Here is a 16,490-nt window from a genome sequence, read left to right on the forward strand (position 1 = left end):
TCAGCACAAGCACAATAAAATCTGTACTAGGAGGCTGGGATTTCTGAAGGTGTATCTTCAGATCTGAACAAAGCCCTGTATTTGAAAAGATAGTCTCAGAAGGGTACTTCTGGTAGCATTAGGGGCCCTGCTAAACAAACAGATGTCATGATTAATTAGGTCAGCAATTTATGGAAGTCGGTACTCTGCCAAAGCTTTAAGAGGGATGAGGCAGTGCTTTACCACTTCAGAAAATGCAATTACTAAGCAAATCTGGCACAGAAAGGTTTCCTTCCCAGAGGGCAAGCCGCAGGGTGCTGGCACTTTGCATGACCCAGAGCCTGTCACCTCTGGTGGGTGGGTGTGATTACTGCAATTCAGATGGGGTGAAGCAATTTCAAACACAAGACCTCAGGAAATCAGCATCAGAACCGGAAGAAACAATAGGGACCATCAGTAACATTTCCAGTCAAAAAGAAAGCCCAAGTCTTTTCCACCAGGCTTAAGGCTCTGCTGCCGCGGCCTGTCACGTCCCACCTCTGCCGCGGCCGGTTCCTCACCGCCCCGTCCCGCGCTGGCAGGAGGCGCCCGCCGCTCCCCGGGGCCTGCTGAGGCGCTTCCTCACACGGAGGGGAAGGCCTCAGTGCACCAACCCGAACAAAAGACAGCCTTGACGTCAAGGTGCGAACATTTCCTAAAATTTACAAATTAAAAAGTCACACACTGGCCCTTAAGCCACTGCCTCCCAGCCCCCCCACAGGCTGCCCCGTTCCCCGGTCTGGCTGGAAGGTTCTGGAAGAACCCTCCAGCCTCTGCACCACAGCCCTTCCTGTGGTGTCACCACGCGGGGCAGCAGGGTCACAACTCTTAAATAAGCTTCAGTGATTTTAATTTCAAAAGAAGTGTGCTTGCTCCTTCACTTGTATTGCATAAAAATAGTCAAAGACATTACAAAGCAGGGACAAGCTTAATTCATCTTTTGAAAGAGATGATTTTTTCATAAAATAATGTGGTTTTATGAGACACCTACTCATAAACACACAGAGGCATGCAGAAAGGCGCTGCGCTCTCCCACTCCCAGCTGAGCCCACCAGTTGCTGCCTGGTTGTGGGAAACATCGAACAAAGACCCGAAGCACTTTTAAAAAAGCAGAAGCCTTTCACACTAGCTAAACATGGAAGCAGATGGTACATAAAGAGCAATATAGTAACTAACAACCAGTAGTAACCAGTATTATGACTTGGTTAAGAAACATTTGTCTGCTTCTCACAGATTAGTATGCACTATCATAATTCTCCATCTCAGCAGCCTGCTCCGGGAAGTACTGGAGACCATCCATCCAACTGGACGAAGTCTTCACTACAATTTAAGCTATTAGCATATTCAGTGATAGACATATGCTAAAACACTTAAAAAATATAGTGAGACAATAGATTTAATGGTAGTTCAGAAATCAATTTGCCATCTTGTGGCCCTAATCTATACTGATCAGCACCATCCTTTCACAGCTGTGCTACAAGGTTCTGCTACAATGCCTGTAATGTTTCATTAACACTATTTCTGCTCATTAACCAGTTGTGTGGGGTCCCCCCCTACTCACAATGTGGAACAAACTCCCATCTATGTCAAGAAGCCTTTATCCCTCCCCTTATTTTATTATGCAACTCACAATACCAGTCTGGGCAGATAGGAGCATCTTCAGCTTTTCTGTAGTATGAGGCAACTCCCCAAAGAAACAGCTCCTAGCACGGCCAGAACCATCCAGTGGTAGCATGGCCTTTGCCAAAAATGCAAGCCATGCTTCTGTGGAAATGTGACAAGGAATCAGAAGTTCAGCATGCAAGTTTAATAACTTTTGTTCTGGAAACTAAAATCAGATTACATCCACTGAATACAGCGTGGGATTTATTTTGGGATATTTTGGGAAGAAGGGCAAAGTGAATGGAGTAGGAAAGTCAAGTACATTTTATGTTGTAAAACCAGGATAGTGATTCTTTGCTTTTCCTGTCATCTGAAAGTCGTCTTTGTTCTTTTATCGGTAGAAAGTACCATGCTAAAATAACTGCACTCTATAGTATGTAAGAAAAAGTCAAGCTAATTGTAATCTCATTAAGGAAAGCATGCCACCCCCCATCCCCGGAAGACAGATGCAGCAGAGTACTATACTATTGCAAAGGCCAAACGTCTGTATTTTAATAAGTTAGAAGAAATCCAGATATAGAAGCCATAGAGTCACTGAAATGTTAACAAGTTAATATATTTTAAAGCAAATATAACACAGTGTACACATAAAAGTCATTTAATACAAAGTGGAAATCATTAGATGCACCTACTAATGCAGATTTTTGGTTATTTTCAGCTCTTTCACCAAAACTTGGAAACAATGCTCTTCATTTCAGTTACACCAGGCTAAGTGGTGAAACTGATCTATAGCAAGCAAATCACTGCCTTTTCATCACCTGGGAAAGACAGCACCACTGCAACTGGTCTCTCCAGAAGGGCATCCAAATGAAAGGCTGTGCACATTTACCCCACTTGCTAAGCTATACAAGAAACCAGACATGCATTGATTGCTGCTTCTGAATAGTAAAGCTCAGTAAGTGCATCCTTGCTGTACAAAAAAAAAAAAAATAATTAAAGTGACAACATAGAAAACTGGCAACAGATAACCCTGTCTGCCTAAAATATACACATATGATACATAGTTATGGACCATGCTGGCCAGTATATAAGTCTGTTCGGGAGCAAAGCTTTAATTGCACGGATTAGAAAACTGAAAAAATGCTTTTACAGAGCAAAGCATGAGCTTTGGTTTATGCTTAGACAGTGAACATTAAACCTTCCATTTTTATTGTAACATCTATTATGAAAAATGGCTCCTTTCAGTGCTACATGCAACAATTGTTTCTCTGCATAAGCACTCCATTCCATACAATGAAATGAAGCTCAGTGTCTTATTCAATGAACTCATTAGCTGTATCTAGACTGGGAATGCATTAAATCTTTATGAAAAGCTACTGAATCACAAAAAGTTTGACTTTTTCCTTCACAATTCCCCAGCCCCCTCCCCCCCTTTTTAAAATGCTGCATATATAAAAATAACTCCAATATGGCACAAAAGTGGGATTCTCAAGGGAAGGCAAGGAATAAAGGGGCAAAGGGAAGCATCCACTGGCAACATCAAATTGCATACAGTCCAAGAGGAATTTGCACCCTATACAAAATGAGCTTCCCTGTGTTCCAGTTCTTGGATCCTTTTTGGTCTCAGTCTCTGGTAAGCAGGCTTCAGATCTGTGGGGTGAATATCCTCTGAGCTAGTTTTTTGTTCGTTTGTGTTTTGTTCAGGATCACCTGATGGAAGTGCAGAGCTCCTAGCCAGTTTCACAGTATTATCCTGGTGAAGCACAGAGCTAGCACTGGTTGGTGCACAAGCTTTAGCAAAAGAACCCTCTTCATTTTGTTTTGATTTGTTAGAGGGTGGTTTATAAAATGTCCCTGGAGGTGGCTGTAATGTTCTTGGTGCCCTGAAGGCAGCAAGAGGATTGGCATCAGGACCATTCCCTTCTGTTGCTGTCCTTCCTGACCTGACAGAAACAGAATATGGCTTACTAGGAAGAACGGCATTAGCTGAATTGTTACCAATGCTGCACGATGAAGATAAGGCACCTGCAGTTCCACTCTCAAGTGCTCGGTTCTCCTGTGGGACATTAGTCACGATCATTGCTGTCCTTGCTGTGATATCATACTGCTTATATTGCTTGTCCCAAGTTTTTCGCAGCATTTGGGTGTCGTAACAAGGAAATCTGCTGCAGGTATTAACAGCAGGGAGTGCCTTCACCTCTGAAACTTCTTCAATAGTAGGGCTTCTGCCAAGTTTCTCTGGACTTACTGCTCCTGCATTTCGTGAATTTCTTTCATTCAAAACACATGGAGGAAGTATTCGGTCTACAGGTAGGCTCACAGGGCGACTAGCTGGTTTTGTCCTTGGAACCCGCAATGGAACTTTGGTAATCTGACGGTTAGGTTTTGCAGGAAATAAGTTAATTTTACAGCTGTCTTCACCTAGAGAAGCAAATGAATCATAGTCTCTCTCTGAAGCTGGACTCACAGCATCACCTAAAAAACACACAAACAGATGTGACGATCTTTGCACCAAATATAAAGAGAAGTCAGCAAGACTTTTGCCAACAGAATATGAACTTTATTAATAATCCCTTGACAGTTGGTATTTTAACAGGATAACTGTTTTTAGGTATACCTTGTATATATACTAGGAGTATCCTATTCTAACCAAACATTAGCATTTCAATAGCAGGAAAACACATACTGTACAGATGTAACCAAGGAAGACACTGAGGAGAAAACAAGCCAAGAGACACAGACACTGCACTTTTTTTTTTTTTTTTGGTTGGTGGTTTACCATCCTTGAATATTTTCAGTTTTAATATGTTGCAGAATGTTGCACTGTTAATGTACAGGACATGACTGAACTGGTAACACCAGCTGAAAATCAGTATAATTAAAAGTGATCATGTATAGTTATTCATAAATAAAGTAGATGAAATCACACCTACATTAAAACAAACCACTGTAGTAGCACAGGCAGATAAACAGAAAAAAAAATCTTATAGAATATTTATAGTTAGGTTAGCAAACCTGGCTTTTTTGGAGCAGAAATATTAATATCCAAAATGCTGGTAGCTGATGATTCTGTCACAGAATTACTCTTTCCAGAGCCTTCTGGTTTAGTTCCAGTGAATGGCAATGATACACATTCTGTGGGAAAACAATGGTCAAAACATGTTAGTTGCTGGATATTGGTTTGCAGTAGCACAGTAGATTTCAGAAATCCAGTCACAGCATAATTATCTTTTGTTGTTTTTTTAAAAGTGAGAAACCAAAACACTGTTGTATTCTCTTACCAAATACTTTAAGCTCTGATTCCATAAACACATGTTTCTTGAAAGCCTTTAGAAAGATTTAAGTCTCTGTTCCTCTTACAAAGATAAACAGCCTATCAAGCAATGATAAGCAGGTTTTATCACTTGCTTCTGTCTAAACTGAAGCGCTGTATGCACTATAATCTAATGTATCCATGACTGCTTATTCACCCACCCCAAGGCTTAATAAAATCACACTAACCAGTTACAGATGTATCTACTTGTTCTTTTGTATTCTTGCTATTGTTCGATTCCAAAAACAATGCAGCTGTTCCTGAAGCTCTGCTTTCACTTGGAGCTATCAGAATACCCTGTAAACAAAAGTCAGAGCAAAAGTAAATGAGAACTCAAGAGGAAAGGCACTCCTTAACAAACCAACCCACAAAGATTTAATAAAAGGATGGTCTGGAACACTGAAGCATTTGACACAGAAGCTAAGATCACACAGGTAACATTGCAGCAGCACAAGAAAAGTCACTCACTTCCTTTACAGCAACAAATGACTTCCTCTGCTGCTGTGGCTCCCTCTCTTCTGGTGATAAAGCAACACTGACTGTAATGGCAGTTTCTTCAGACTGAGATGTGCTCAGAAGTGGTTTCAATGAAACATCAAATATCTTTTCATAGTATGTTATGAGCAGCTCCACTACCCGCGCCTGATAAGGGTAATCCACAAGTGACGACAAAGAAACTGTAGCATCTGTTTGACGTGGCCTGATCAGAGTTGGGCCAAATATTATGCCAAGGTTGCTGGCTGACATTTTATTTTCATCAGACTGTTCTGTAACCCTGCATAAAGAGGGAAAAAAAATCCCAAACCCCAAGAGTTAGGGGGTTTTACTACTTCAGAACTATTTAGACATAATATTTTAATATCTAAAAGAGGTTAAAAGACAATAAAAAAACTGCAGGTGGGTTTGGTAGGCAGGCAGAATCTTCAGTGCAGGCTGCATTTAACAGCAGCTTGGACTAAGCACTTCCCACACAGGGTGTTTTTATGTCCTATTTGGTTAATGTTATTTGTGGCTATTTGGCATTTCTGAGGTTGGGGAAAAGGACATCTCTCTCATTCTCAGTAATAATACAGCTGTGGCCCAATGTTACCCATTTTTATTGGTGGTCATCAGCTTTGTACATCCTCATCACACGTCATCATACAATCCAGCATTTGGAGGACAAGTGAAATGTAACTGGAGAATGGTTATTAACAGACACGATACAAGTTTCAATTTTCCATTAATAGCCACCAAATCACTACCCTGAGTCATATCCTGATTTAAATCATACCTAGGTCCCTGCAGCTGCCACTAGTTACTACTGGCTGACCCCAATGCTGGCACTAGCAGTGAATCAAGAATAATGGAGCTCAGCTCTTTCCCTCTCTTTCTATTTCATATTCTTCTCTCACCTGAGAATTCATTACACTAGAAAAAGAAACAGCAACAGAACAATGTCTTTTAAGGCATATATGACTTCTTCCTCTACAGTCATCAAAAGTGTACAAGGGTTTCCTAGTACACAGCATGTAGCAGTTCATTTTCCAACTTCAGTTTGCGTTTAAAGTCTTTTCTCACCTGTGAAGGTGTCCAATAAGGTACTGAAGAGTGTTATAGTTTGGTACAGGCAGTTGTTTCAGAAGATCTTTAATTTTAATGACGATCCTATTCAGTTCAATACAGATTGACTGTCTTGTCTTTGATTTGGGGCTAGCTTGTTTAGCATCCAATTCCTCATTAACAGTCTGGCTTTCTTTTGCAAGTCCAATGAACTCATTGTAAAGTCGAAACAAAATCAAGGGTTCCGGAAGCTGAAGAAATAAGAACGTTTCAGAAACATACTCAAGCCTGAATTTTAACTTCCTTGGTTTCCTTCCTGTTATTCTTCAACTTTGGTCTAGCATATTTTCTTAGATGAAGATATTGTTTAATCCATGTTCATTAACCCAAACCACAATTTGTCAAAACCAATCCCAGGTAACTAAAACACTCCTCCCTACACCTTTCTCTGGAAATCTTTTGCTAGCCCTTTCCTGCAATAGCTTCAAGACTAAGCACTTATCAATACAGGTACAGATTTCAAGAAAGTGATTCCTATGAGGAAGGGTGTTACACTGCAATGCACAAATACCATGATAATAGAGCAGTTATTTATTTTTCCAGTCTTTGATAGTGTATTACATGTGGTATTAAGTTTGGTCCATATTCCATTTTTAAATTGGATTTTAGGCTATGTAAAATTTGTTTTTAATTGTGATTTAAGTATTCTCTCAGTATGAAAATGAATGTTAATACTAATAATAATTAAAAAAACAACAAACAACCAAACAGAAAACCCCCAAAAGACAAAACCCTCAAAGCTGACCTATTGGCATTGTCCCAACTTAGACAAAAGCAAAATGTAGGAAGACTAGATAAAAACTCAAAATAATTCATTTTAATAATTAGTCTTAAATAGGGTTTAACTCAGGACTCTGTCTAAAAATGTCTCAACTGCATGTTTCTACCTAAAAATCACACCAACAGATCAGCTACAAAGGAAGTAATAAGACCAGAAGAAAACATGTTATTTGACTTTTTTTTTTAATTATGAGCCCTATTAAACATACAGCACAATGCCTCAAACTGGTACCCCAGTATGATGTATATAATATGCTACCTTTTTACTTGAACAAGTAGGCAGAGTACATATCTGTAATTTTTCAAAAGCACTTAACTTAATGGTGATGATCATAGGATTGGAATGCTCATCTCTGACAGCCAGCGTAAGGAAGATTACAGGACCATGCAGCTAAAGATTGTTCCTTTCGCGGTTAACAAGTTTTCAGAGTGACTCAGTAATTTCACTGGGCAACATCCCAGCCTCATTTTTTCAGATACATACTGAAACTGCTTTGGAAAACTCAATCATGAAGTTTTAAAGCTCCATTTCAAAAGAAAAAGATGGATAATCCCTCCATAATGAACACATCATCATGACCATTGTGTTTAATGAAGTTTTTGTTAGCATATATTAACAGCAATATATTAGCATCTGCCTGCGCATGGAGGCAAGAGTATGGGAATGTTTTAAACTTCACATAAGACAGGTAAATTTAGTAACGGGAAAGGTTTTAAAAATTAAAGCTTCACTACAAGCATATAAAGAAAAGCTTGTTCTGCGTATGGTACTAATATTTAAAAAGACATTATGCCCATGTGGAATACAGATTGTAATACCAGCAGCTTTCCCTGCCCCTGTCACAGGCTCCATGTGAACTAAAGAAGCCTACTGCAAACATACAAGGCACTCATTTAATCTGCTGCAGGACTGCTGAAAAGGATTTTTTTTTTTCCTCTTGTACTGAAGAAATATGCTACACTACTTTGGTTTTCCATCTGACCTCTCAAGTACATACCTGGCGGAGATACAACTTGAGAACATTACTGATATCATGTGCATAGAGTTCTGAGAGCTCAACTAAATCCTTTCCATTTTCAAAAGCTTGACAAAGCTTTTCAACTCTTGATTTGGCTCCATTCACACGATAGATGCCCTGAAATTAAAAGACCAGCACAACTCTTAATTTGGAAGGCAAGTGTAAACCACAGATGATATCAACAGCACAGCATTAATGTCTTACTTTTTTTTTTTCAGAAGAAGATTTTCATACTTAAGTTTCATAAACAAACTTGAGCATACCTTGACATTCAGCGCTCTGCTTTCAATTTCTGACGTACACTTTTTGATGATGAAAGGAATGCCATCGGGAACATTTTTAGCAGCTTGGGCAAATTCCACTCCAAACAAGTGAAGCCTTCCATGAAGTTTTTTGTGCCCACATTGAATAGCTAAAGTCTCTAAACATTTTTTATGGCATGCAAGTGAACACTATGGGGAGGAAAAAAAGCACATGGTTTGATACAATCTGACACCATAAGAAATATCTCTGCTGTTTGTCATCCCACATGTGAGCAAAAGGAAAGATTTATTACTCTGTTGTGCTTTTGAGTTCACGATGATTCTACAAGCCACAAAGTTTGTACTTTTTATACAGAAAAATAATGCAAGTTTCCAAAACTCCCGACTTTACATAAATCCCAAGCAGCAATTTAAACTACTTTTCAGCTTACCTCCTCACATTCAGCTCCGTGAAATACCACTAAGCTGTCACATTCTCTGCATTTAGATGGAGCTCTCAGCTTCCGTAGTTTGTGTGTTTGTGCTGCTTTGGACATATTAGCATTTCTAAAAGGTCCTGGAGAATTTGCAGTTTCAGATGTCAGATCATTTAAACCTGGAGAGAATTTCTCTGTTACAGTCATTCTAATATCTACTACTGGAATAGGGTATTTATGCTGATTTTTTAGAACCATGCTGCAGAACACAGAATTCTGTACACAATAGCAACTATCAAAGTAATCAAAAACATCTCAATCACAAGGAAGCAAAACAATGTTACAGTTTATATAATGGACACATTAACTATCAAATAATCTTACATAAAAGTGGAATCAAACAATCAGTTTTGCATTTTTTAATATTTCCGTTTTCTACAGCATTAATGGCATGTGGAAGTATTAGGACATTTAATTCCAACTGCCCTGCAGTTCAGGCAACTATTCATGAAAGTTTCATTCTATGTATTTCAAAATCCTGTACTAGAGGATGAAAGATGACATTATGGTTTGGCCTGTAGTGTTTCTGAAATACTTAAAGAATACTTTGCAGCAGGGAAGAATTAACACACACTCACAGCAGAATCCATATAAAATAAAAAACAAACACTGATTCTCAGTCCCCTATGGTAACATTAAAATATTTTCCAGAGGATTCTAAAACAGAATAGCAACTGGTGCTTTTTGTGACAAATTTTTTTTCAAGCAATTTACTTAAAATGCTATCAAGAACTCTGTGAACCAAACTCATTTGTTTTACAGATGAAAACTTAAAATTAACACATAGAGTTAATTGCCCAGAAAGCTTCTTAAAAGCTCAAGTATTGACTAAACAATACCACTCCAAGTGAAAGTTTGCATTCATTAACATGTTGCCATACTTGAAATCTGGTTCTAAATTAGTGTTCTTAACCACAGGCTCATTCCTAGAAGGCAAAGTATACATTTATGAAATAAGGACTAACTGAAGAATTTCCTAAAGGCTTTACTGAGCAAGTGCCACAAACATTTCAGAAATAGTTTGTAAGTACTGCAGACATCCCATAGAACTATTTCTGATAATCCAGTTATTCAGGTTTTAGTACCTGTGGCAACATTGTCTTTATACAGCCAAAATTCATTTGAAAATTAGAAATGGTCTGGTCAAATGTGGGATAGACATTACCAGACTTGCTTATCTAAGTTGAAAAGGGTAAAATCTCAGTTATTACCCTAAACATCTGGATCCACTTTTTCCAATTTGCAAATTACCAACTCTCTGTATCTGTGCATTTCACTTCGAATTTTCAAAGTGATCTTACATACCTCATTGCCATGCAGCTAATTTTAAATGCAAATGTCTGGAGGGAATGGTTAGTGGATCATTTATGTTCACCTCAGGAGGGTGAAGACACTAGAAACGTTCAAAGGCTGCCCATATAGTTAATCTAAATGCATGAAGACAATTCTGCACCACCTCATTAAAATGACCTGAACATTATTCTTCAGTTCTCAACCTCAAGTGGATGCACACTGTATTGAAAAGCAATGCTGCTGGTAATCACAGCCTTGTTAATGTACTTTTCTTAAGCACATTAAAAGGAAAGCCACACTCTACAACAAAAAGCATCTTCTGGGGAAATCAGGTATGGAAACAACATTACCGCACTCTGAAGGAGATGGTGGCTCTCTTTCATCAAGATCATCTGCAGATGACATAGTACCAGTGGAAGGTGTTCGGGGAAGTCGTCTTTTAAAATCCCCTAGCAGATGAGAAAAATTTTCAGGAAGCTGTAAGCATCAGTTCCACCCAACTGCTAATTTTCGTTATAGGCTCTGTCCAACACTTGCTAAACTAACAACGATGTCTTCGTTAATGTAAAACAGTCCGAAGAAAAGACTTCAAAATAGTACAGCAGTGAGGGCAGCTGTACCTGGGCTAGCAGATGGAGAATCCATGGATCGTGACTCACTGCTTCCCCCCGCACTTTCAGAATCACTGCACATTCCTCCACTCTGGTTGCCAACTGACCATGATCTGAACGGTGGTGGCCCTCGCATTGCTTTTGAAAAGAAAATGCACAAATTCCAAGTGTCAAGGACAAAATTACATTTTTTTTTTTATTTAAAGACTAACTATGATTATATTAAAAATAGGAAAATATTGCAGAAGTTACACAAACATGCAATATAGTGAAAAAAAACACAGCATATATTCCTGTAAAAGTTTCAGGATGTAAGAAAAAAATTTCAGAAACTAGAAACTTGTGCTTTTGCAAAAGACCTGACATCAATGTAGTATTTACAAAAACAATGAATTAAATTGCTACAGTTAGTTGAAATAGTTTAGTACACTGCACTTGACAATACTAGCTGTTTGAATTGCATTTCACCTTTCTTGTCAAAGAATCTAGGTATTCATACAGGCAGTTTTCCATTTGTCCTTATGCTCAAGTACATAACTATTTTTATAGGTTTCGAACTTTTCAAAATACATTTTTAACCCTTTCACTGCTACATTTCTGACAGAGACATCAAACCTGTTTTTGTCTGGTATTTTTATTTAGAGACTGAACTCCAGATGAAATACAGAAGAACCACCTTGGATATCTGTGCTGCTGGAAGATCTCTTCTCTCCAATCTTTTGTGAACGATGATAAATTGGGCTTCCCACATCATCTAAGGTCTGAGGAGGAAAGTCTCCTGAACACTGAGATAAGTTACCATGTGACGTATGGACACTGTTGGTTGATTGCTTATTAAAAACCCTTCAGAAAGAATAAAGTAATTTGAAGAGTGATTAAGATATAATTCAATGAAAAGCAATGTATTTTTTTATCCCTGGGCACTAAGAATGCTTTAATTGCTGTTCATGAACATACATATTTGACATGTAATCATTAAAGCCAAAGTTTAAAAAAAAAAGGTGGCAATTTATTTTTAATTAAATATGTGCAGTTTCCCAGTCTTCCCTCCCCCCTGCCCCATAAATCAGCTTTTCTACATCTCTGCAAGGTATTATGACTGTTGTTTTGCAGACTTCGAAAAAACAGTAAATCTGTTCATCTAAAGATCAGAATAATTCAGAGGCTATTGCATCCTACTTTTGGAAGAAAGCATAAAATATTCTCTGCCCAGCCATCAGGACCATTCACCTATAAACATACAGGCATTAAAAATGCTGTGCTTTTTTAAAAGCACAGAAAATATTTTGAAGCTGCCAGAGAGCTTATAATGAGTCTGTTGTGAAAATCTGCTCTCAAGATAAGGACAGAAAACTGTTAACAGTAATTAATGTAAAATGCTGAAGCACCCTGTGGACAAAATGGCCTGCTAGCCAAGTTTAGCAGTCAGGAAGCTGTTCCTTAATCAGTTCTACCCTATCCAGCTGAAGGAAATAAAGACTTAAAATATTATCATTTGCATTTGTCCAAGCTACTGTCCCTTAAATAAATACAGACCTAAACAATAAAAATGATCACTTCAAGTACACAAAGAATCACAAGGCCATGTCAAAGAAAACAAAAGGTGGGGAGAGGGGAGGAGAAGAAACACACTCCTATAAATCTTAAGCAGTAAATAGCTGGGAGAGCACACAAAGAGCATGAAATTTTATGCTCATCAGTTTCTCAGGGAGCTGCATAGTTAAATCCTCCTAAGTCAAAGTTTATGAGTATAGCCTAAATCATTCTTAAAAGGCAGGAAATTTACAGACAAGAACTAAGAATCTCAGCTTTAACTTTGAATTTCCTGGCTTTTGTTGGTAGAAGTCTGACTCAAGCTTTAGGTTTTTTGTATTTAGTTTCCTTTGAAAGACCATGACGACACTTTCCTGTAGAACTGTGAAACACACAGATTAGAATGGATATTATGGTATTTTAGTGCCAAGATGACTATTTTACAACAAGTTAAAGGTGGAAAAGCGTTTGGCATACTGACAGGAGGAGCAGTCTTTGTCTTGTAGTCTTTACTTCCACATTAGCTGTATCTTTAATAGATTAACAGTAAAAACTGCCATTTCATACAGGTTGGAAAAAAATAATTAAGTTATAACACAAGGACATGTGGACTCTCAACTTTTTTTTAGTCACATGAGACAGAAATCGAGCAACACTTCCTGCCAAAAAGTTGCCAAACGTAAACAATATGAAAGAAGGTAGTGCAGCAGCAAGGCCTGCAGAAGAGGAAAACTACCTCCTCAGACTTTCTAAACTGATTGTCAAACACTGCCACACCACACTACAGAGTGCAAAATTTACATTTTTCATATTAACCAGTATCTACATTAAAACAGGAACAAGTCAGTTCTTGCACAATTGTCAATGTTCTAGCAAGTCTTATTACACAAAATGACATTCTGCTTCATAATTTAAAGTCAGGTTTTAATGTCAACATTATGTGTAATCTACCAGAAGATGAGTCAAAGAAATAGAGAATGGTAAAGTATGGTAAAACACCAGGATTCATTTAATTTCTCCAAAAATATTGTTTTACTGGTGAAACACATGTGCCTAGCATTTAATTCTAAACCAAGCAAATGCCACCTGTAGTTTGGGACTCACCCATCAACCTGGGAACTCTGGGTTTCAAAAGAACCTGATTCAATAGGAACACCTTCCTTTGGCAAACTTTTCACAAACTCTGAATACTGCTGACCAGGGTCATAGAGTTTGGCACTCTCACAGAGGGATTGGCAGTTAACTGGAAGAGATACAACCTGAGCATGCTGCAGCTGGAACAGGTTAACTGTTGCCTGTTAGGAGAAAAAAAAAAAAATTCAGTATTTGTAGATTGTTTACTAGATATTTCACTTGCACTTTGCTCAACCCAAATTAATATCCCAACAGAAAATTATTTAAACAGTAAGACTACAAAAATTCTAGAAAATAGTAACATTTGTAGGGATAGACTTCGTGCAAGATTCCTGAAAGTCAACTGCAAAAACTTCATCTGTAGTATAGATACCAGTATTCATTTTCTCTCTTGGTTATTGAATCCTCCAGGTAGCAAAGGCAATTCCAATGGCTACCCACTTTGGGTTGATCAAGACAAACAGCAAGGTTTTTTGCTACCAAAAAGGCATTTTTTGTGCTCTGGAGGGATTCTAGTCACAACTACAATGATGAAGTGGTTGGAGTTCCAAACCCAGATGAGCTTCATATCACCTTAAGACAAGAAATGGACAAAACTCCTTGTCCCAACAGAACAGATTAACTGAACACTTTCTTTGTTAAATTACATAAAACTTCTAAAATATTTTATCACAAGGCAGAGACCAGGGAAGGGGACACTGCATGGGTGCTTCTTCAGCTTTGGGGTTGCAAAGTAGTTTGCAATGTAGATATACTTGAACTGACAAGTTTGTCTAAACTTTCTACTGGTCTTATGGGTTGTTTTTTGGGTTGCTTGAGGATGAAGCATGTGTATATATTTGGTTTCCACCCCCTCTCCCCCAAATTAAATTGTCTTTGTCTCATCTAGAAAAAGTACACATCTATTGGCATAATGTGCTCTTAAAGCTTTTTTAAAAACGTGTGTATGGAGACATACTGTAGATATACACGATCCTTTGCTTATTTACATGCAGTAAATTAATACATTAAATTAGTCACAACAGGTCCTGTAATAATTGAGACTGTCATCAAGATTAGCAGGCTCCATACTGCTATCGCATTTAATGTCCATTCTGTTCATGAGCCCATCATCTTTGCTTATGCACTAATGACAATAATGGAAACAGGGAGCTGTACTCTTAAGCAACGGAGTAACGGTACTGCCATCAATATTCTTAGATTTTACAAGAATTGCATAGTCAGGGTCTTGCAAGGCAACAGCTCATAAAAACCCCCAAACCATTCAAGACATGTAACACCCCACCCGCCTCTTTTTTTTAAAGCTCTAACAGAAAGAGACCACCACAAACATATTAAAAGTTTTCCTTCTTTTTCTATTGGCTTGACCTCTGTCCTTCTGAAGACTTTCTATTTTAAGCAGTTAAGACTAAGAGAAAGCCCCATCTACAGTGTTAACAATATTTATATATCTGTGCCAAACATATTTTAAAAAGCATGCTTACAGCTTTAAGAGTAAGATCACACTGGTAAATAAGCTCCCGAAGCTGTGTTAAGACATCACTTTTAAAGCTTTCCAAATCATTTCTTTTTTCTTCAACCTCTGCCATGCTTGCTTTATAGTGTTCATTGGCCTCTTCAGCCTAGAGAAAACACAAGTATAAAGGGTTGATGGACTACAGACAGGCCTTGATATTATAAGCAAGAAAAAACCCACCAAGATGCTTGTAATTGGAGATTCCCATTTAGGATAAAAGCCCAAAAGAGCATAGCATGATTACATTTAAGAATTAAGAACAGAACGCTTGCTTGAATACTCCCATTGTGAAAGCCTGAGTAAAACCAGTGTAGGCGTAACTGTAAAAGCAAGGAAGAACTCTTACTTTTTGAAGAGCTTCCTCTTCTAGCCTTCGTTTTTTTTCCAGTTGCTTGCTGAAATCTTTCACAAAGCTTCCACTTGAGCTAAGATGTTCCTCCTCAGCACGAGCAGTGCATGATTTTGCCTTTTCATACTCATCTTGACGCTGTGCATATAGCAATTTTGCTTTTCTTAGAGCAGCTTCCAGCTCTTGCTGCAGAATGCAACAAAAGGAAAGACACAAAAGACTTAATGATTTTAATTTTCCAGTTATTTAATGTGAAATTAAGTGCATAACAGCCTAGTTTGAAAGTTTTGTCCTTTTTAAGAATTTTAGATTGAACATTGTTAGATACGAAAGAAATACCAACCATTTTCTTCTGTTCTCGCTGCCAAAGCTCCTTGATATCTTTCCTTTGTCTATCCAATTCATTTTTCCTTCCAAGAAGAGGCTAGATAGGAAACATTGAGTACATAAAAGGCTTATAGGCTGCAAGTTTCATCTTTTGAATAAATCTGTGCTGTTACAGAACTTCTTAAAAACCGAAACAGTATCTTTGTCTTTTTCTTTGAGCTTACCTGCACAAATTTGTTAGACTGGAGAGCAGCAGCTGTTTGTTGCCAAAGTTGATTGTTCTCAATATCATTTTGAAAAGCATTAATGAATATTGATTGGAATGGCATATAATCCTAAAATTACACACAACAAAACATTAATGTTCTAGGTAAGGTGGAGGTATGCTGACATTCTACATGTCTGTATAATTGAACTAGATTTTCAATTAAATTTAGTAAGGTATTATATGTCTGTGGAAGTCTGAGTTAGGTCTGAATATAGGAAAGGAGTAATTTCTCAGCTATGCCTCATCTTACTAAGAAAACACTCTGAAAGAGAAGTCTACAAGTCCAAATCACAAAGCATACAAGATATTAGACAGAAAAAAGCATATTGTGAAAACTACAAAGCTATTCTGCATTTTCAACAAAAATAAATGTATATATCCAAATT

At 37.9% G+C, this 16,490-nt stretch overlaps 1 protein-coding gene across 2 annotated transcripts in view; it reads right to left on the minus strand.

Moving 5' to 3' along the window:
• Positions 1 to 2,889: 2,889 nt before the first annotated feature.
• ARHGAP29 (Rho GTPase activating protein 29) overlaps positions 2,890 to 16,490 on the minus strand; it is a 50,778-nt gene continuing 37,177 nt past the window's right edge. Inside the window, exons 8-23 of one of the 2 annotated variants that reach the window (XM_010582661.1) lie at positions 16,061 to 16,171; positions 15,853 to 15,933; positions 15,507 to 15,695; positions 15,129 to 15,266; positions 13,615 to 13,805; positions 11,654 to 11,820; positions 10,987 to 11,115; positions 10,717 to 10,815; positions 9,029 to 9,192; positions 8,598 to 8,786; positions 8,314 to 8,451; positions 6,494 to 6,726; positions 5,402 to 5,708; positions 5,122 to 5,230; positions 4,636 to 4,755; positions 2,890 to 4,041 (exon numbers count right to left, since the gene is read on the minus strand). In XM_010582661.1, the coding sequence (XP_010580963.1) occupies positions 3,194 to 4,041; positions 4,636 to 4,755; positions 5,122 to 5,230; positions 5,402 to 5,708; positions 6,494 to 6,726; positions 8,314 to 8,451; positions 8,598 to 8,786; positions 9,029 to 9,192; positions 10,717 to 10,815; positions 10,987 to 11,115; positions 11,654 to 11,820; positions 13,615 to 13,805; positions 15,129 to 15,266; positions 15,507 to 15,695; positions 15,853 to 15,933; positions 16,061 to 16,171 (3,213 nt within the window). In that variant the 3' untranslated portion in view covers positions 2,890 to 3,193. Of the gene's footprint in view, positions 4,096 to 4,635; positions 4,756 to 5,121; positions 5,231 to 5,401; positions 5,709 to 6,493; positions 6,727 to 8,313; positions 8,452 to 8,597; positions 8,787 to 9,028; positions 9,193 to 10,716; positions 10,816 to 10,986; positions 11,116 to 11,653; positions 11,821 to 13,614; positions 13,806 to 15,128; positions 15,267 to 15,506; positions 15,696 to 15,852; positions 15,934 to 16,060; positions 16,172 to 16,490 lie in introns of both variants that reach the window. The other variant, XM_010582660.1, reaches the window with a different exon arrangement.

The sequence above is a fragment of the Haliaeetus leucocephalus genome, unplaced genomic scaffold (assembly GCF_000737465.1).
Source record: "Haliaeetus leucocephalus isolate CR32 unplaced genomic scaffold, Haliaeetus_leucocephalus-4.0 Scaffold848, whole genome shotgun sequence".
Lineage (NCBI taxonomy): Eukaryota > Metazoa > Chordata > Aves > Accipitriformes > Accipitridae > Haliaeetus > Haliaeetus leucocephalus.